Raw genomic sequence first — 22623 nt, 5'->3', positions numbered from 1 at the left:
TAAAAACTGGTATTCGAATTAAAAAGAAAAGCAAACAAAGCAAAAACCAAAGGTGGTAAAATAAGGAAATAATGAAAGATAATACAGCAATAAATGAAATGGAAAATAGAAAAACAAGAGAGAGAACCAATAAAACAAAAAGTTCATTCTTTGAAATGAACAGCAAAAATGAGAAACCTTTAGCTAGACCAGGAAAAAAGAAAGAGAAGCAAAATAACTAAAATCAGAAACGCAGGTGGGGACATTACTACCTACTTAAAGAAATGAAAAGGATTATAAGAGAATACTATGAAGAATTTTATACCAACAAACTAGATTTTACCTAGATAAATATGGATAGAGTACTAGAAACATACGAACTATCAGAACCCCCCCTTTTTTTAAATTTATTAGAGAGCACATGCACTCTCTCACAAGTGGGGGTAGAGGAGTGGGGGTCAGAGGGAGAGGGAGAAGCAGACTCTCTTCAGCAGGGAGTCCCATACATGACTTCATCCCAGGACCCTGGGATTATGACCTAATCTGAAGGTAGATGCCTAACCTATTGAGCCATCCAGGTGCCCCCAAACTACCAGAACTCTTCCAATTCAACAAAAAGATAACTCAATTAACAAATGGGCAAAGGAATTGAATAAACATTTCTCCAAATAAATATGCAAAGGGCCAGTAAGCACATGAAAACATGCTTAATTTATTAATCATGAGGGAAATACAAATCAAAACCTTGATATAGGGGCACCTGGGTGGTTCAGTGGGTTAAAGTCTCTGCCTTCCGCTCAGGTCATGATCACGGGGTCCTGGGATCGAGCCCCGTGTTGGGCTCTCTGCTTGGCAGGGAGCCTGCTTCTTCCTTTCTCTCTGCCTGCCTCTCTGCCTACTTATGTGATCTCTGTCAAATAAATAAATAAAATCTTAAAAAAAAAAAAAAAAAACCTTGTTATACCACCGCACACCCACCAGATTGGCTATAATCTAAAACAAGTGTCAGTAAATACATGTAGAAATTAACTTGTTGTTGGTGAGAACGTAAAACATTGGTGCAAACACTGTGGAAAGCAATTTGGACATTTCTCAGAAACTTAAACGTAGAATTAACCATTTGACCCAGCAATTCCACTACTAATATACGCCAGAATGAATTGAAAACAGGACTCAGATGAGTACTTATATATGAATATACACAGCAACATTGTTAAATACCCCAATTGCTGCTTAAGAGCTGAATGGATAAACAGATTATAGTATATACATACAATGGAGTATTTTTCAGTGTGGATGACAACATCCTGCTAAGTGAAACAAGCTAAACACAAAATGCCACATACCATATGATTTTATTTACATGAAATATCTAATATAGGTAAATCCATAGAGATAGAAGGTGGGTTGTTAGTCGCCAGCAGCTGGGTTGGGGGAATGAGAACTGATTTCTAAATTGCTGTGGTGGTTTCTTTTTTGGAGTGGTGAAAATGTTTTGGAACTAGATAGAGAGGTAGTTACACAACACTGTGAATGTATTAAATGTCACTGAACCGCACACTTTGAAATGGGTATTTTATTTTAATTGAATTTCACCTCAGTTTTTAAAGGGGGAAAAAAGTGCATGTGCAGTCAGTCCTTATTTGCAGATTTTGTGTTTGCAAGGTGACACACTCGCTCAGATGTGCTCATAACCCCACGATCAGTACCTGCACGGCTTTTGGCGTCATCTGCAGATACGTGCAGAATGGCGAAAATTTGAGTCACCCCTTACATATGTTGCCTGCTGAAGTCAAGCAAGCTAAAGCTCTGCCTTTTTGTTTCAGCTTTCATTCTTTTTTTTTTTTCCTTAAGATTTTATATATTTATTTGCAAGAGAGACAATGAGAGAGAGAGCATGAGAAGGGGGAGGGTCAGAGGGAGAAGCAGACTCCCGCTGAACAGGCAGCCCAATTCGGGACTCAATGCCGTGACTCCAGGATCATGGCCTGAGCCAAAGGCAGTTGCTTAACCAACTGAGTCACCCAGGCGCCCCTCAGCTTTCATTCTTCAAACATGTGTCCTTGGAGGGAGGGCAGGAGAGAAAAGGGAGAGAGAATAAAATGTCTTTAAACAGAAACACACAAAAAACAAGGTTTTCTATATATTGATCAGCTAACAAAAGTGTTGTGACCAGACTCTCAAGGAACCTTACCCTGTATTTCCCCTAGGAGAAATTGGTCAGTATTTAGCAATTAATTTTTTGTGGCTATTTTATAGAACATAAGTACCACAATTAGCAAGAAATGATGATATGATGTCTTGACTGGCTTTAAAACAATATGGAGTGTGGAGAAGAAATAAGGTTATAAATAAATAGGTTTGGCAATGTGTTGACAATTGTTGAAGCTAAGTGATGAGTGTATATCTAGGTTGATTATATTATTTTGTGTATTTTAATATTTGAAAGCTTCCATAACAAAAAAATGTAAGCATACAGATTTCTCACACCTTTGAGGGGTGATAGTTCTACCTAGAGTTTTTGTTTGTCCTAAAAATGTGTTAACATTAATAAATATGAATGAAACATTATAAATTCCATGGTGTTACGGAGTGTAACACCTTTCTGGTTCCCCAACCTCATACTGCTATTTTTTTTTTTAAAGATTTTATTTATTTATTTGACAGAGAGAGACACAGAGATAGAAGGAACACAAGCATGGGGAGCAGGAGAGAGAGAAGCAGGCTTCCCGCTGAGCAGGGAGCCTGATGTGGGGCCTCGATCTCAGGACGCTGAGATCATGCCTGAGCTGAAGGCAGCTGCCTAATGACTGAGCCACCCAAGTGCCCTCACATGTTTTTAATATTTTTATTTAAGATTTTATTTATTTATTTGTCAGAGAGAGAGAGCACAGGCAGGCAAAGTGGCAGGCAGAAGCAGAGAGAGAAGCAGGTTTCCCACTGAGCAAGGAGCCCGATGTGGGACTCCATCCCAGGATGCTGGGATCATGACCTGAGCTGAAGGCAGCAGCCTAACCAACTGAGCCATCTAGGTATCCCCACGTTTGTAATTTGACCATATAATTTACTCACTCTGAGTAAAGCCCTTTCCCTCTCAAATACATGAAAAATACTCATTTTTCAAAATCCAACTTAAAGACTCAAATGCCACTCCTTATGATGCTTTCCTTAAACATATCCTCTAAAAGAGTAGTTTCGTTTTTAGATCGTACTCCTGTACAAAATATGTCTCTGAGCATCTCTGCTGCTATAGCACGTGGTCTCTGCAGGGGCCCAACCGACTGTACTGGCATCTGCACACTATGGAGGTACGATGGAGTTTACTCTTTGTTGAGATGTGGTGGATAAATATTCTTTTTTCCACAGTTTTGGGTGGTCAGTTCTGAGACATAAACTACATGGTTTCTTGGATGAGCCAAAGAGAAGTGAGCCCTAGTTGTCTAGAGCAGTAATCAGCTCAGTAACACACCCTTGAATTGGCTTTCCCTCCTTTCTTGTTTGCCTTTTCTTGATCCTCTCACCCTGGTTCCCTACTTTTTAGGAAACCCAATCTAGACATCATTTATTTGTGGAAAAAATACAAGTCATTTATATTCTAAAATTTCCCACATTTTGGATTTTATGGATTGTCTCCCTATGGTATTATTTAATATGTTCTTCCATACTTTGCATTTCACCCATGTAGAACATACATAGAAAGCAACTGAAAGAGACTATACCAAATGTATTCTCTAAATGCTGAAGTTATAAGGAATTATTTTATTCTTTTTTATATGTTCCTTTATTTTGTAATAGACTGCAAACACATTTATTCAACAAGTATTGATTGATTGACCTCTGCTATGAGTTAGACACTATTCTATATGGAATGGATGCAGTAATGAATAAAATAGACAAAAACCCCTGCTTTTACAGAGTATACGGTCTTTTATAATCAGAAAGAAGGTATATAAAGCTTCTACTAATTGCTTTGAATTTTAAATTAAGAACCTTTTAAATTAGTTTTAGCTCCTTGTTTTATGAGATACAGAAAGAGAGATTAAAGAAGGTTTCTGTTTTAAGATGGAGAAAAAAGGATTGTAAAATAGTTTCCTGGTTTTTGTGATAGTGTAAAATATTTTTGTAACTGTCAAATTATTTCTGAGTCTAATTTATATTAGTAACTTTAAATAAGAATGTGACAGTGAAAATGAAGCAATATTCTAGGCATGTCACTAAAGATCATTTGGTCATTTGAGGAAGCTTTTTTTTTCCCCTTTAGAAATTATATATTTTCATCACTTCTACACATTTTGATATTTCACTTTGTAATCTTTTGGTTTTTAATTATTTAAAAAAATTGTTACATGAACAGAGTAGTTACTAAATGTTTAATATGTCATGCACATTTCTGGTTTTCATAAAAAGCCAGAATAATGAATAATTGCTTTTCTTTTGAGATGATGATCATGAGGGAAAATTATAATATATTAAAATGAGATTCATTTGGAAAGTTTGGCTTCATTTCTGTTTGCTCATGAACAAGAATTTCCACAAATGTTAATGAAGCAGAAGTAAAATGTATATTATTCTTATATGGGTTGAAATAAAGAAAAGAATAAGGCTTTTTTTTATAGTTTGAATTTCTATCATCAGATGGCTGGACTCTAGCCAGTAGTTCATATTTCAACTTTGTTGTGTCATGTCTTTCACACATACCATATCCCAGGATACCTAACAGATCTAAATTTATAAGTTTTAGTTTTAGAACAGTTTAAAAATAATCAAAAAGCATACAAAGTCCTAAAAGTAAGCAGTTCTTTTCCCCAAAGATTTTATTTTAGAGAGAGATTGTAGGCAAGTGGTGGAGAGGGGGCAAAGGGGGAGAGAGAGAATCTTCAAGCAGACTCGCCACTGAGCAGGGAGCCTGACATAGGGCTAATCCCAGGACCCCAAGATCATGACCTGAGCTGAAATCAAGGGTCAGGCGCTCAACAGACTGAGCCACCCCTAAGCAGTTTTTAAATGAGTGGAGAGCTAGGGGTATGATCCCTGGGATCAAGCTGTGCATTGGGCTCCCTGCTCCATGGGGAACCTGCTTCTCCCTCTCCCTCTGCCTGCTTCTCCTTCTGCTTATAAGAAATAAAATCTTTTTTTTTTAATAAAATTTTTTTTAATCTTTTTTAAAAAAAAAAGATTTTATTTCTTTATTTATTGGAGAGAGAGAAGGAGAGTGCATAAGCAGGGGGAGCGGCAGGCAGAGGAAGAGAAAAAAGCTGGCTCCCCACTGAGCAGGGAACCTAATGTGGGGCTCTATCCTAGGACCCTGAGATCATGACCTGAGCAGAAGGCAGATTCTTAACCGACTGAGCCACCCAGGTGCCCCAAATAAATAAAATCTTTAAGAAAAAAAAAAGTGGAGAGCTAATGAATTTCAGTAAAAAGCTGATTAAGAATATTTCTGCATTGAATACCAAGAAAATTTAGAGTAGCAAAGTAGGAAATATATTAAATAGGGGGGAAAGTATAGTATATACTGGAATATGTCTCGTCTCTCTTTCTGGGCAATCTTCATGTCAGCACCATCCCTAAGTATGGTGGGTAAGGCAGTTGGCTTCAGGCTCTGGGCTTTGCATGACTCTTGCTACTGCAGTAACCAGTATTACATAGCCACCCAATGATTGGAAGAAGCAGCAGCAAAGGGAGGATTTTTAAAGAACTATGTAGACAAATTTGAGCTTTAGTCAAAGCAGAGAGGATCCCTCATTCCTTTCTACCATATCCCACTGGCTGACTGTATTTGTATTGACCTGATTTTGTCTCTGGAACGTGAAAAGAGTGTACAAAGGTAGACATAGATCATACTGTGATTTACTTGTCCTGGACCTCATATTCCCTCTGGGATGACCCTTCATGCTTTTCATAATCTTACATTTACTTTGAGACCGCATAATTTTATACTTGGTCCTATACAGTGGGCTCTGGTTCAAGATGGTGACGTAGGAGGATTTTGAACCTCCTCCCACAGACACAGCAAATCTGTAGCTACTTACAAAACAACTTCCTCTGAAAGAAACCCAAAAACTAGATGAGCAACTCCTACACATTGAGCAAATGAGAAAAAAACCCACATTGAAATAGGTAGGCGAGGCTGAGGCACATTCTTGCCATAAACCCCATCCCTGGCACAGCAAATCAGTAGTTGGGAGGGAATTCACAGCCCTGAGCTTCTGCTGGAGGATTGAGGGCACTGAACCCCACAGCTGGCACCCCAGTTTTTGAGACTTGCACCTGAGAGATGAGCTTCCTGAACATCTAGCTTTAAACCAGGAGGCCTTATATCTACAGCATCCAAGGGGCGCACATAGAGGCAGCTGCCTGAAAAACACCCAGTCTTTTTGTGAAAGAGGCCTGTGTTACTTAAAGCTTCAGCTGGAAGGGGCAAGCATATAATTTAATACACTTCTATGGCTCTGCTGAAACACTTTCCAAAGACCGAGACTGCTGGGCTCCATCTTTGAGCTTTCCCTCTGCTTTGCTCCAGGTGGCCAGTGTCTCCGAGAAAGGAGCTTGTGTTCATGTCTAGTTACTGGTTGTATCACTGCCACCCAGGACACACGTCTTGATTGCCTGCCTCTGGTGGCCAGCAGGGCTTGCATTTGTAGGTTCCATAAGACTGTAACAAACGGAGAAACAGTTCTTAACTGGGGCACAGTGCAAAGACAACAGACTGAAACACATCCCCAGTCTTTCTGTGAAAGAGGCCTTGTTGGCTTATTTTGAAGCTTTGCCCTGTGGAGCTGGCTTCTGGTTTCATGCACATCTGAAGGACTGCTGAATACTCTCCAAAGACCTTGTACTCTACCTTTGCCTCACTCCTGATCACCAAGATCTTCTGGAAAGGGAACTTAAGCAGATGTCTGGAGCTCTGGTTTGTGTCAGTGCCACCCAGGACACACCCCTTGGTCTGGCTGTTAGGGCTTATGTTTGCAGTTGCCATAGGACTATGACAAATGGAGAAAGAGTTCTTAATTGGCTACTCCCCCAGGGCACGGTGCAGCAACCTGAGACTGAAAAATACCTTGAGTTTTTCTGTGATACAGACTTATTGGCTTATCTTTATAGCTGTGGCCCAAGAACAGGCTCCTAATTAAACACATATATAGGGGCCAGCTATAAACCTCTCCAGAGACTGGGGAGAATGATGAGTATTATCTTCATCCTCTCTGCCTTGCCCCAAGTGGCAGGTTTCTGAGAAAGGAGCTTGTGTACATATTTTGCTTCCTAGCTGTTGCGGCTTCCACCCAGAGAACACATCTTTGAATAATTTGGCTCTGGTAGCAGTGGGGTTGTGTTTACAGATTCAGTGGAAAGTAAGAAACAGACAAAAACCAATTTTTAGCTGGCTGTCATTCCGGGCTCAGTGCAGAAGCAGCAAACAGAAACAGCCATCTCCTAGTCTTTCTCTGAAAGAGGCATATTTGCGTACTTTAAAAGCTGCTACCTGGGGCACCTGGGTGGCTCAGTTGGTTAAGTGTCCCAACTCTTGGTTGAGCCTATTTAGGATTCTCCCTCTCCCTCTTTTTCTGCCCCTCCCCCAATCCCCTGCCCCGCAAAATCTGCTTCTTGAGAGTCTGACTTCCAATTAGTCTGAATCTAGATGCTGAGATTCTCCTTTTTGGGATAGTGAGAGGTCTTGGCATATCCTCAACTACAAGGAGCCTCTAAGAGTAAAGTAGGCTGCTTAGACAATCAAAGGTTTGAGAGACAACCAAGAACTAGGGCAGAGTTGAACAGTTAAGTTCAATTTCTACATGAGGTTATTCCTTCAGGATTGAGAGAAGTGTCTGTTTTGTTCAATGTATAAAAACCCAACACAGAGAGTCAAGGAAAATGGAAATAGAGGAACATATTTCAAAGGAAAAAAGATAAAACCGCAGAAAAACACCTTAATGAAGTGGACATGAGTAGTTTACTTGATAAAGAGTTCAAAATAACAAAAATGCCTACCAAACTCAACAGAATGATGTGTGAATAAAGTAAGAATTTCAACAAAGAGAGAAAATATAAGAAAGTATCAAAAAGAAGTCACAGAGCTGAAGAATGCAATAACTGTACTGAAAAATACAGTAAAGGGGTTCAACCACAGGATAGGTGCATCAAAAGAAAGGATTAGTGAACGTGACGACATGGTAGTGGAACCTAATCAGTTGGTGTAACAAAGAAGAAAAGAAAGAATGAAGATAGCTTAAGGAACTTATGGAACAACATCAGTGGACCAACATCCACATTATAGGAGGCCTAGAAAGAGAAAGGAGAAAGAAGCAAAAATCTTATTTAAACAGTAATGTCTGAAAATTTCCCTGAGCTGGGGAAGAAAACAGACATCTAGATCCAGGAGCTCAGCTCTAAATAAGATGAATCCAAGGAGACCCACACCAGGACACATTAGAATTAAGTGTCAAAAGTCAAAGGCAAGGAGAGAATCTTAAAAGCAACAAGAGAAAAACAACCTGTTACGTATAAGGGAACCTCCATAAGACTGTAAGCAGACTTTCCAGCAGAAACTTTGCAAGTTGGAAAAAAAGACACCATTTACGGAAAGTCTTTTTTTTTTTTTAAAGATTTTATTTATTTATTTGACAGAGAGCGATCACAAGTAGGCAGAGAGGCAGGCAGAGAGAGAGAGGAGGAAGCAGGCTCCCCGCTGAGCAGAGAGCCCAATGTGGGACTCGATCCCAGGACCCTGAGATCATGACCTGAGCCGAAGGCAGCGGCTTAACCCACTGAGCCACCCAGGCGCCCTTACGGAAAGTCTTAAAGCAGAAAACTGCTAACCAAGAATACTCTACCCAACAAAGCTGTCCAGAACTGATGGAGAGATAGAGTTTTCCAAGACAAGCAAACATTAACAGAGTTCATCACCACTGGAATAGCTTATGAAATGTTAAAGGGAGTTCTTTAAGCTGAAATAAAAGAACACTAATTAGGAACAGGAAAACATAAGGAAGTACAGACAATGAACGTATTTTTGAAGCATTTTTGTATTGCTGTTTTCTCCCCAACAAGGCAAGTCACTTCAGTTGAAGAACCTTGTCTTCTACTTTTACTTTTGGTTCTTTGCAATGCTGCTGAGTGTAGAGCAGGTGTTGGTCAGCTGCAGTGAGCTGCCTGTTTCTATATAGCCTGTGAGCTGAGAAAGGTTTTTACTTTTTTAATTCATTTTAAAAAGAAGAGTTTTTGTGACACCTGAAAATTATATAGAATCCAAATTTTGGTGTTCATAAAAGAGTTTTATTGAAGTACATCCAAACTCATTGATTATGACAGCTTTCATGCAATAGCAGAGTTAAATAGTTACAGCAAAGACTATGTGTGGCCCACAAAGCCCAAGATACTTTCTATTGGACCTTATATGGAAAAAAAATTATGACCCCTTCCAGGACACATACGTATTGTTCTCTTCTTTGGTTTCTGACACAGAGCTCCTAAAGCCCTTGTAGTTAGGATGCCGGGAGCTACCCAGAATCTGTCTTCTCATATGGATGGCTGAGTTGTAAGAAGTTAAGCCAACATCAAAAGCTCATTCCAGGGGTGCTGTAAGGTGGATCAGTCAGTTAAGTGTCTGCTTTTGGCTCAGGTCATAATCTTGGTGTCCTGGGATTGAGCCCCATGTCCAGCTGCCTGCTCAGTGGGGTGTCTGCTTCTCCCTGTCTGCCTGCCTCTCCTCCCTCCCACCCCCGGTTGTGTACTCTCTGTCTCAAATAAATGGATGAAATCTTTTTTTTTTTTTAAAGTCCATTCCACTTCCCTCCCCTTACCTTATCTTTCCTTCCCTCTTTTATATTCTATCCCTGAGATAGAACCAATTTATTTTTTTTAGTGACACTGATTATATTCATTCCCCAGCATTGACTTTGGGCTTAGCCATGTGATTTCCTCTGACCAGTGATATACATTATGTTCAAGCAAAATCTTTTAAGAGTCAGTTTGTGGTTTGTTGTGTTCTCTTTTACTTCCTCCATGTTCTACAGAGAGGTTGCTATTAGCCTGGATCCCAGATTCAGTATTCTGTGGAGTAAAGCTGCACCCCATGAGTGATAGATATGTTGCATAAACAATATATAAGCCTTCCTTATTGTAAGCCACTGAGATTTTAAGATTATTACCGCAACATAACCTAGCTTATTCTGGCTGCTACATTTCCCCTGTTTTTTAGTATGTTAAATATATATTTATATATGCACGTTTGTATATTTGTTGATCCAGATAGCTGTTGTTCTCCTGTTTTCACTGCTGTATAATTGTGTTTATCATTTGCATAAATATGTTAGTATTTATCCATGTCCATGTAGATGAAACTTGTTTGCAATTTTATTAGTCATCTATTGCTTCGTAACAATTACCACATAAAGGGCATGAGCCCGTATCTAGTTTATGCATCTGCAGGTCATGTGAGGTATACTCTGTTGACCTCAGCAGGCCTTGCTCGGTAGATAGGCTCAGGTTTGGCTAATCCAGGCAAGGGCAGTTCTGCTTCATGGTTTTGTCAGGAGATTTGTCAAGCTGATCTATTATGTTTCTCATCTTTTTTTAGACCACTGCGCTACCCAGAATGTATTCTTCTTAAATTAAAGGGAGAGGTACAGGAAAGCAAGCCAACCTCAGAAGTCCATTCTGAGGATCTGTGATGTCATAATGCTAATATTCTGTTGACCAACACAAGTCATGTGGCTGAGCCCAAACTCAAGGGATTTTCCATGGTGGTCAAGGAAAAGAAAGTGAATATTTGAAAACTATAATATGCCAGTGTTTTTACTATCACAGACTGTACTGCAGTAAACCTTCTTCCATTATTGCCCTGGTGCATATTTACAAGAAGTTATTTTCAACATATCTAGAAATAGGCTTGCTGGCCTGTGGACCATTCCTCTTCAGATTTGCTAAACATTGCCAGCCTGGTTTCCAGAATAGATATAAGAATTTACATATTCTCCAAAAATGTTTGTGCTTTCTCTTCTGCATTCCTGTTAACACTTGGTATTGTCAGACTTAATTTTTTAGCAAACAATCATGATTGGAATGAATTATTGTATCTTTGTGGCTTTACTTTGCATTTCACTAGCAACTAATGAGGTTTATCATCTTTGAATGTTTATTGGCTACTCCTGTTGCCATTTCTACAAATTCTCTGTCTTGTCTGCTCACTTCTCTATTTGTTTTTGTTTGTTTTTTGTTTTTTGTTTTTTTGGGTGGGAGGAATTAACAAAAGTCCTTTATGGATTCTCTTTTGAAAGCTTCATATATATATTGCAGATACCTTCTCCTAGTCAATGGCCTTTTTATTTTGTTTATGGTAATTTTTAGTATACAGAAATGGCCAATATTTTCAGTTGTAGCCATCACTTCCTTGATGGTTTATACTATCTCTTTTTAACTACTTTATTGAGATGTAATTAACATAAATATATAGCACATATTGAAGTGTTTGATGAGTTTTGACATACTAGTCACATGTATGTACTAGTGAAGCCATCCATCATCAGCACAATCAATATAATGAACAAACTCATCACCCCCAAAAGTTTCTTCACACCCATTTGTAATTCTTCCTTTCTGTATTTTTCCTATCTCCTAGGTCCCAGGCAGCTAGTGATATGCTTAGTATCTTCTGTTTCCTACTGATTATCTGTCTACTTTCTCTGACAGTTATTGAGGGAAGGGTGTTGATCAACTTTAATTGTGGGTTTGTCTAACATCCTTTTAATCCTATCAGTTTTTGCCTCAAATATTTTGAAATTCGTATTAGGTGTATATATGTTCAAAATGTATTGTTCTGTCTTCTTCATGCATTGACCCTCTTATCATTATGTAACTGACCTTTATGCTAATATTTTTTTTGCTGTGAAGTCTACCTAGTCTGATATTTATGTAGCCACTCTTTTTTTATTTTTTAAAGATTTTATTTATTTATTTGACAGAGATCACAAGTAGGCAGAGAGGCAGGCAGAGAGAGGAGGAAGCAGGCTCCCTGCTGTGCAGAGAGCCCAATGTGGGGCTTGATCCCAGGACCCTGGGATCATGACCTGAGCCAAATGCAGAGGCTTTAACCCACTGAGCTACCCAGGCATCCCAACACTCTTTATTTTGATTCATTTTTCATGTTATATCTTTTTCCATCCTATCACATTTATTTTGTTGGTTTTTATGTATGTTTGTTTTGGGTGGGGAGGGCCAGAGGGGGAGACTGATTGATTGATTGATTGGTTGATTTAGGGTGGAGAGAGAGAGAGAAGCTTAAGCAGCCTCCATACCCAGTGCAAGCCCAATACAGGGTTCAGTCTCATAACCCGGAGATCCTGATGTGAGCTGAAAATCAGGAGTTGGATGCTTAACCCACTGAGCCACTCGGGTATCCCTTCATCCTATTACTTTTAATCTATCTAAATAAATATAGCAGTATCTTTAAAATGGGTTTCTGTGGACAACATATAATTGAGTCTTATTTTTTAATCCAATATGATAGTTTCTACCTTTTAACTAATGTGTTTAGAGGATTTGTATTAAATGCAATTTTTGATATGCTTAAATTTAGGTCTAACATTTTATTATTTGTTTTCTCTTTTTTTAATGATCATCATCCCTTGCCATCTTTTCAGATTATTCAGAGACTTTTTAATGGTTTTTACTTTTTGGTTTTTGACTGTATTTCTTTGTATATCTTAAATTTGGTGGTTGCTATGGAGATTATAACAATATTATATTCTATATATTATACTTAATTAACTTTTCACAGTTTACTTAGAATTTATATTTTACAGCTTCAAGTAGAATATAGATGTCTTGGGGTACCTGGGTGGCTCAGTGGGTTAAAGCCTCTGCCTTTGCCTCAGGTCATAATCTCAGGGTCCTCGGATCGAGCCCCACATCGGGCTCTCTGCTTAGCGGGGAGCCTGCTTTCCCTTCCTCTCTCTCTCTGCCTTTTTGCCTGCTTGTGATTCCTGTCTGTCAAATAAATAAATAAAATCTTTAAAAAAAAAAAAAGAATATAGATGTCTTACCCTTATATAGGTTCTTCCCCAATTTATGGTATAGTGTCATATGTATAACAACTACATACATTAAAAATGCCACCAGACATTGTTTTCATTTCAAGTTCCATTTCAGCTGTCATACATAAAGAGCTTAAGAGAAGAAAATAGTCTGCTACGCGTATCTAAATGTTAACTGTTTCTGTTATTGTTTATTTCTTAAATTCCAAATTTCCCTATAGTTTCATTTCCATTCCCCCTTGAAGGATAGAATGTGTTTTAGAGCAGGTCTACTGGTGGTAAATTCTTGGTTTACCTTCATAGGAGAACCTTTTTATTTTGTCCTTGCTCTTCAAGAATTTTTTTTTTTAAGATTTTATTTATTTATTTGACAGAGAGATCACAAGCAGGCAGAGAGGCAGGCAGAGAGAGGAGGAAGCAGTCTCCCTGCTGAGCAGAGAGCCCGATGCAGGGCTCGATCCCAGGACCCTGAGATTATGACCCAAGCCGAAGGCAGCGGCTTAATCCACTGAGCCACCCAGGCGCCCCAAGAGTATTTTGACTAAAGAATTCTGAGTTGAAATTCTTTCAACACTTTAAACTGGCTGTTAACAGAGATTTTTTTTTCCTTTGCCTTTGGTTTTAGCAGTTTGATTTTTTTTTTTTTAATGTACATTGTTTTGGGTTTAGTAGGCGTCTTTAATCTGTAATGAAATTGCTCAAAACAAAGTTGAGAAGAGATGGTGTCTAAGGAGGAAATTCTAAAACATACGTATATTTAGGGGACAGACAGAACAGCTACCAAAGGAATTTAAGAAGGAGTTAATAAGAATGAATGAAGATGATTAGAAGAAATAAATGTAGGTGTGATCTTGGGCAAGTTATTTAATATCTTTAAATCTTAATATTCTCATTTGTAAAATTGATATAATAGCAACTAATTTTGTAGGGTTATGAAAATTAAATGATAATGGAAAGTATGATACCTATAAAAATGCTCAATAAATGGTAACTTATTACAGTGATTATTAAGACAGAAGATAAAACCAAGTGAATACAGTACAGTATGTCACATCTGATTAATTAGAGCTATGCCTTTCTTTTTCTGTCCTACATTAGCTTGTATTACTGAAAAACATAATCATTTAAATAAATTTTTAGGATAATTTTAGGTATTAAAAATGAATCTCTAAATTTTTGAGAAATAGCTGAGACTTCTTAACTATAATTATTGAGAAATAGCTGAGACTTCTTAACTATAATTATTGAGAGTTTCTGATCTAATTTATGGAGCTTGAAATTATCTATTTGATTCAGTTTCACTTTTGTCTTTTGACAAAAGAGTTGCTATCTTCTTTAAAACAAGTCTTTTACCATCAACAGATGAATGGATAAAGATGTGGTACACACACACTCACAATGGAATACTACTCAGGGGCATCTGGGTGGCTCAGGTCACTTTTGTTCCCAGGGTCCTGGGATCAGGCCTCACACTGGGCTCTCTGCTCTGCGGGAGCCTGCCTTTCCCTCTCCCTCTTCCTCTCCCTGCTGCTGCTCCCCTGCTTGTTCTTGTTCTCTCTCTCTCCCTCTCTCTGTCAAATAAAAAATTAAATAAATAAATAAAATCTTTTTAAAAAATGGAATACTAAGCCATCAAAAAAATGAAATTTTACCATTTGCAGTGACATGGATGGTCAAACTAGAGGGTATTATGTATGCAAAATAAGTCAATCAGAGAAAGACAATTACCATATGATCCCACTAGTACATGGAATTTAAGAAACAAAACAGGATCATAGGGGAAGAGAGGAAAAGTTAAAACAAGATGAAATCAGAGAGAGACAAACCATGAGGCTCTTAATCATAGGGAAAAGACAGAGTTGCTGGAAGAGAGGGGGGTGGACATTAAGGACGGCACATGATATTATGAGCTCTGGATATTATATAACACTGATGACTCACTGACCTCTACCTCTGAAACTATTAGCACATATAAATTAGTTGAATTGGGGCGCCTGAGTGGCTCAGTGGGTTAAAGCCTCTGCCTTAGGCTCAGGTCATGATTCCAGGGTTCTAGGATTGAGCCCCACATCGGGCTCTCTGCTCAGCAGGGAGCCTGCTTCCCCCTCTCTCTGCCTGCCTCTCTGTCTACTTGTGATTTCTGTCATATAAATAAATAAAATGTTTGAAAAAATAAATTAGTTGAATTTAAATTAAAAACATTAAGAAAATAAAACAAGTCTTAAATTGTTCATTCTGAGGCTTAAACTTTGAGTTTTCTTTTTTTCTTTCTTTATAGTGAGTGAGGACAAGTGGTGGGGTTGGCGGGATTGAAAAGAGGGGGAAGCAGTCTCCCTGCCAAGCAGTGAGCCCTGTACAGGTCTCGTGCTTCATCCCAGGACCCTGGGATCATGACCTGAGCTGAAGGCAGATGCTTAACCAATTGAGCCACAAAGGCACCCTACTGAGAGTATTCTTACACTATTTCTGCACATTTATCCTATTTTTGTTGTGGATTCAGAAAGAGTGGCAATAGCCACAATTAAAAAGTTTTTAGACAAAATCAGAAAACATTCATTTAATCTTTCTGAGCTTTAGCTTTCTCATTATAAACAACAGTAAGATAGTGTTTACATCACACTAGGATCATTTAATGACTTTGAAATTTCGTTGGATAAAAGTTTAAGAGTCACAGGAAGCACCTTAAGGAAAACAGTGTAGGGACGCCTGTGTGGCTCAGTTGGTTGGACAACTGCCTTCGGCTCAGATCATGATCCTGGAGTCCCGGGATCGAGTCCCGCATCGGGCTCCCAGCTCCATGGGGAGTCTGCTTCTCTCTCTGCCCTTCTCCTCACTCATGCTCTCTCCCTGTCTCTCTCTCAAATAAATAAAATCTTTAAAAAAAAAAAAAAAAGGAAAACAGTGTAATGTCCAGTGTTTAAGCTGGGACAGAAAGAGTGAAAATGGAGAAATGGAAGGGAACAGTGTTATAGCGGAGTCACTCAAGTATCATTTTCATCCTACACAGGCTGTGTTTCCCCCACTTCCTTCTCCATACTCTCCTTCCTCCCAGTAATTGGACCTAATAGAATCTCTAGAGGAGTAGTGAGTAAGAATAACTTGAATTATTTCATCCATCCACATTTCCCATACTCCATCCAACCCAGTCATGTTAAGAACTGATCTAATCTGACCATCTGCGACATTAGGTAAAGAAATCTAAATATAAGAAGATGAAATAATCATTTTTTTCATTTTAAAAGTATTAATCTCTTGGCCTACTTTATGTATTTGCTTGTAAACGGCAGGAATTCTCAGTGTGTGCCAAGCTGTCCTTACATGCTATACCAAACCTTACATGGATACCAAAAATGTGAATGTACATGGTATAATATTTTCCAAACTATAACAAAGAGCATTCAGCGAAAACACAAATCTGTTCCATCTTTGCCGTCCTCCGATTCTATGTCACATAAACAATCACTTTTTAAGTTTTAAGTTAACTTTTTAGTTCTTTTAAGTGTTACTCTAGTAATTTGAAATGCAGCTGTTGAATTAAAATGTGCAAAAATTGTAAAATGCACACCAGATTTTGAAAACTTAGTATGAAAAAGGTAAAATGTCTCAATAATTTTTATATTGATTACATGTTGGAATGATGCAACTTTGAATGTATTTTGTTAAAGTAAATATATTAAAATTGATTTTCCTGGTTTCTTTGGTTTCTTTTGATTATTTTAAGAATAATTAAGATTGGTGGGCGCTTGGGTAGCTCAATGGGTTAAGCCACTGCCTTTGGCTCAGGTCATGATCTCAGGGTTCTGGGATCGAGGCCTGCTCTCTGCTCAGCAGGGAGCCTGCTTCTCCCTTTCTCTCTGCCTGACTCTCTGCCTACTTGTGACTTCTCTCTGTCAAATAAATAAATAAAATTTTTTTTAAAAAAGAATAATTAAGATCGTTAACTGTTAAAAAATTTTAAATTGTACGTGTGGCTCACATTTGTTGCTCACATTATATTTCTTTTGGACAGTGCCACTCTAATTATTAGTAAGCATTATTTCCCTTAGTTGATGTACCAAGTTTACTCATGAGATACCTGATTCTAGTCTAATTCTCATTCTTTTATAGAGGGCCAAGGTTTTTTCTGGAAAGTGTTAGGATTTTCTTATTTGGGGTATTCTGAAATTCCATAAGCATATACTGAATTGTACATAGTTTTTGTTTATTTTGCTTATTAGAAGACTTGGTAAGCCCTAGTAAGCCCTAGCTTGTGTTACTCTTTTTTTTTTTTTTTAAGATTTTATTTATTTATTTGACAGAGAGAGAGATCACAAGTAGGCAGAGAGGCAGGCAGAGAGAGGGGGAAGCTGACTCCCCACTGAGCAGAGAGCCCAATGTGGGACTTGATCCCAGGGTCCTGGGATCATGACCTGAGCCGAAGGCAGAGGCTTAACCCACTGCGCCACCTAGGCGCCCTAGCTTGTGTTACTCTTCAGCTCTGAGAAATTTTCTACTAATATTTTTGGATTATTTCCTCCATGTTCTTTTTCTTTTTTTAAAAAATTTCCTTCTGGTTTCTGAATGAGAAAAGGTTTTATATGATATTAGACCTATAGTATTTAAAGTCTCTGTTTTTCTATAATTCTCTTTTACATTTTCTATTTTCCATTCTGTGGTCTGATTGGCCATGGTCCTGGGAGGAAACCTTATCCTAACCTTTTGACAGTAATGAAAAAAAAAATGGGATGAGATGGGGCACCTGGTGGGCTCAGTCAGAGGAGCACGTGACTCTTGATCTAGGGTTGTGAATTCGAGCCCCACGTTGGGTGCAGAGATTACTTAAATAAATAAAACTTAAAAAAAAATAAAACCTAAACTAAACACAACCTTAGTTGTCTACAACTCTCTCTTGTTCTCTGTTCTTTTGTCATAGAAGTGTGTTCTGCCTTTATGGCAGTGCTCTTTTCTTGAATATATGTGAGGTTTCAAATTAGATTTGTGGGGTGCTTTGTTTTTTTTTTTAATTTATTTCCTGATTTACTTCTTTGTTTTACAGTCAGTGGTTTATTTTGTTCAGGGCAGGCTTCTAGAAGTGAAACACATTTTAAGATTTTATTTATTTATTTGACAAAGAGAGAGATCACAAGTAGGTAGAGTAGCTGGCAGAGAAAGGGGGGGAAGCAGGCTCCCCAATGAGCAGAGAGCCCGATGCGGGGCTCCATCCCAGGTCCCTGGGATCATGACTTGAGCCGAAGGCAGAGGCCTAACCCACTGAGCCACCTAGGTGCCCCGAAACACATTTTAGATAAGGAAAGTATCTAACCAAATGTGTAGAAGCAGAAATGCGGAAAGCTTCTTCTGGGAACAGTGATAATCTGATCATTGTAATACTGTGGACATAATAAGATAAGGGCCTAAACTAGCATGAATACAATGAGAACCAAAAGAAAAGAACTGGGTAATTATGGAAGAAACGCAAGTGTAATTATGAACTGATTTCTCCATTCTAAAAACTCCCACAGCACTGCTTCATTGAACTAGTTATATGTTCCCTTGTAGTGTTAATTATTATATGCGTATGTCTTTCTAACTAAATTGTGACTCTTCAGGGCAGGGATTATATCTGACTCATTAACTTATAAGTATTTATTGATCAAGCGCTATGCCAAGGGCTGGGAGAAAGCAGTAGTCAAAGACAAATAATCCCTGCCCTCAAGGATAGTTAATTACTTGTATCTTTCACAGTGCTTAGAATTAGATGCTAAGTATTCCCAGAGAAAATATTTGTTACTTAACCTTACTTTAAAAGATAATATTAAGGTGGTCTATTTGTATCTGTTTAGGTATATTGCAAAATTTGATATTAAACTGTTCTCATTTTAAATCAATACCAAAAAAAATTATTATGCATTCAGATAAAACCAATATTTTTCACTTTATTTAAAGGTGATATAACATATTGATATAATGAAAACAACCCACCCGTGAAAGAGTCCAACGTTCTAGTCATGAATTTTTATCCTCTTTATCTTCTCAGAGCCTCACTTTCTCATATGTAAAATGAAGATTAGATCTTTTCTCACTGACACTTTGAATCCCAAAGTGGAAAAATTTTTCATTCCCATAGCCTTTGAATATTGTTGTGGCTAAACCATTTAGTCTATTTAATTGAATGATTGGAAATGACAGAAAGCTGTCATTTCATGTTTTATTTGAGTTAGGATCATTGACTAATGGTTTTTTCTCTTTTACAGATTTGGGTCTTGATCAATATACAATAAAACGCTTTGATGGAAAGGTGAGCGAACTATGACACTAATATATATATCCTGTTGTTTACTAAGAAGATTTTTAAGTTCCTCTAAAATTATTTGTGAGAAATTTCTGAATGCCTGTTTATCTTATAAAAAGAGCGTGTTTCTTAAGTTGGAAGGCCTATAAGTGCCTTCAGATGCTTCTACAGAAAAAATCAAGCGGAAGGTTTTTCTACATTTTTCCATACAAGGTAACACTCGTGGGTACTTGCTGTATATAGTGAGGTCTAATTCAGTATATGTTGACATTTGCATTTTAATTCAATTGCCATCATAAAGTTTAACAAACCCCCCCAGTATTACATTTGCATTTCTTATAAAAATACTTATTTGATCTTCCTCAAACTTTGACACTATATAGCAGTAATCCTCACTAGAAAATTATATAAGTTTTTAGTAGTGCTTTTGTAATAATTATGAAGGCCACCCCAATTTGCACATACATTTGCATTATACTTTCAATTCTTATTTTATGCACAAATAAATCACATAATAAATTGTTCTTAAGTATAGAAAATGAAACTTTCAATTTTATTGTCTTAAAGCAGTCAGTTAAACATGTTTTTCCCTTTCAGGCTGAGTTCTACAAAAAGAAAAAGAAAGTATTGCACAGGGTCAGAAAGAAAAGTAAAAGGTCAATTTTAAAGAGGAGGAAGAAAGCACATCAGAAAGAAGAGAGAGCCCAGGATGGCTCTACAAAGCTTAAAGAGAAGGAAATCAGAAGGAAAATCATGCAGTGGCTGGAAAAGGCAGGATCTCAAAAGAGGGTCTAAATGGGTGGAGGTCAGGGTTAGTAGAAACTGATCTTGCAGGAATATGTCGATCCTGCATCGTTACATTAAACTGTATGTACTGGTAAGGTGAAGATACAAATGCTAAGAACTTTTGCACAGGTGGAAAGAATGAGTGGCCATCTTAAGAGTTGAGAGATCTCAGTCAAGCCTTCCAGCCTAACAATTTCCTTTCCCATTCATATGGCCCATTGTCTCCAGCTGGGTATCCTCTTTTTAAACTCACATATTCTAAAAGAAAAAATGTTCGAAAAGAGCATTGAACTAGAATATTAGGAGACAGGTTCAGAGCTGGCTCTGCTTTGGGGGAGCCACATCTTTGATTCTTGGTGTCCCTGCCTCATGTATAATCAAGTACCATATCCATGTGAAGGTTTACACCAGGCACTGACGTCAGGGTCTGATTTCAGAATCTCTGGCAAATCAGGCCCCTGTTTTTATCTGTCTGTGTGTCACTCAGGGTCCAGCATATGTCTGCCTTACAGGAGGGCACCAATAAGCATTTGACAACTTGGAAAAATCAACTAATCAATCACATAGTCTTGGGAGATATGACTCATTAAGTCAGCAATATGTTCTAGCAAGATCAGTCTAACAAATGACAGTTTTTGGTGACTGGAGGAATTCGGAGTGGTATGAGATTTTTGTCTTCCATCATATGTATATGTATATAAACCTAAAAACACGGAAAGAAGTTGAATACATGTAAGTTGAACAGCAAATTTACATGTTACAGGGGAATTTCCATTCCTAGAGGTCTCCCAAATGTAAAATCCCTGGTGGTCACTCATGTTTCATAAATGTCAATTAAATTTTTCATTTCAGCCTGTAACTGTGCACTTGAGGCTAAAAAGCTGCAGCTTTGGGCATGACCACTGAGCTCTGCTTTTGTTTCAGTCATATTCAATTTATGAGCTCTATATTTCCTCCCATTAGTGTCCTGTACATTTTTCTGATTTCTACTTTTTTCCATTTATTTTTATAAAATAACAGAAGTAAACTGCGATAAAGCATTATAAACATTTGAGTGCCCGCCTTGCTGTAGAGACCAAAACGGCAGTACTTCTTTGGAAGGCAGACTTTGTGACAGATTGTAGTGCAGATGTTTGGGCTCTGAAGTATAAAATTTTGAAATGGGAGTAGGAAAACAGGATTTAGGGATCTCAGCGTATAATGTTTGAAAGTATGACTTGTATGAAATTCAGGCAAATGAAAGTTGACTTTATGGTACCAGGGGAACAGGTTCTGCAAGAGAGTAGAGGAATGGCAGACTCGCATAGGGGTAGTATAGAACTGAGCCGGCTTCTCCCCTAGCAGAGAGCGCATGGATTTTCCTTTCATCCCTGTTATAATATGCATATTTAATCCCTTTGCCAGGTACTTCATTTAAATACTGTATTAATTTCCATCAAATAGATCCTGAAGGTTATGTTTCTAAAGTAGGGTTTTTAAATTGAGTTCATCTCTAGTTTACGTCTTTATAAATAGGCTTTTATTTCTTATGAATTTTAAGAGAATAGTTTCTCTGCTATTTTTAAACCTTGTATAATGAGGGATACAACATTCATTTAGGGTTGAATCAGTTTAGAAGTTTTTCCAGGGATTTTTGCCCTCTATCTGTGATATTTGTGATAAGGATCAGTGCTTATTCCACTGTCGATCTTATTATTTTCCTTTAGATCTTCATATCTCTCATTGTCTTAGTCAGAATATCTTAATTCTTTTTTTCTTTAAGAATATCTTAATTCTTAAGTAGCAGCTTCCAGAGTATATAAATCCTAAGAGAGTTTCCTCTTGAAAAAACAGATTTGTGTAGTAATTATAATAAATTTTATGCAGAATGCCCAGAAATTTAGTCCAAAGCTAATACCCTAGAAGAACTTCCTTTTAAGCTTGCTTTGATTTTTAAATGGGTCATTTTCTCTCTCTTGTTTTTAACTTGAAAGATAAACTAGTTATGAACTACTTAAAGATTTATTCCCGGCTTCTTATCACCTCCCATTGTTTTAACACACCATTTAATAAAGTGCATCATTTGACCAGTAAGTAACACTGCCTTATTTTATTATCTTTTAATTGAATTGCAGTTTAACCTTGTTGTCGTTGAAAGTAAGAACAAATGTAGAAATGTATCTACATGTAGAAATAGTATCATTTTGCAGTTTTCTCATTTGTATTTGAATTTCATATAACCTCTAAATGCAAAGTAGAAGGCCCAACTGATACTGAGAAATAATTGGACAGTTATTTCTTGTTTCAGTGCCTCTCATCTTTTCTCTTCTTTTGTTTGACTAGAAAATGCCCTTAAGTAAAATGAAACATTCCTGTTTCAGCTGATGGTGAAACTGGATTTGATGAAGCAGCTTTTGAATTCGGGAGAGGATCTTTTTTCAGAGCCCATCACTACCTATGTTAATGCACACTAATTCTTTACTCTCAGTAGCAGTTTCCTTTGTAGAAAAGTCATAAAATATGTTATTATTGGCACTTGCATCATTTATGCATTTCAAAACTATCTACTAACACAGG

At 37.7% G+C, this 22623-nt stretch overlaps 1 protein-coding gene across 4 annotated transcripts in view; it reads left to right on the top strand.

Moving 5' to 3' along the window:
• The window catches only part of MICU1 (mitochondrial calcium uptake 1), a 247798-nt gene that overhangs the window by 91236 nt on the left and 133939 nt on the right, over positions 1-22623 (top strand). For all 4 annotated transcript variants that reach the window (XM_032313604.1, XM_032313603.1, XM_032313602.1 and 1 more), the window contains exon 5: positions 19244-19287. In XM_032313604.1, the coding sequence (XP_032169495.1) occupies positions 19244-19287 (44 nt within the window). The remainder of the gene's footprint in view (positions 1-19243; positions 19288-22623) is intronic.

Source organism: Mustela erminea, chromosome 14, assembly GCF_009829155.1.
Source record: "Mustela erminea isolate mMusErm1 chromosome 14, mMusErm1.Pri, whole genome shotgun sequence".
Classification (NCBI taxonomy): Eukaryota; Metazoa; Chordata; class Mammalia; order Carnivora; family Mustelidae; genus Mustela; species Mustela erminea.
This window is presented reverse-complemented; position numbering and strand designations above follow the sequence as displayed.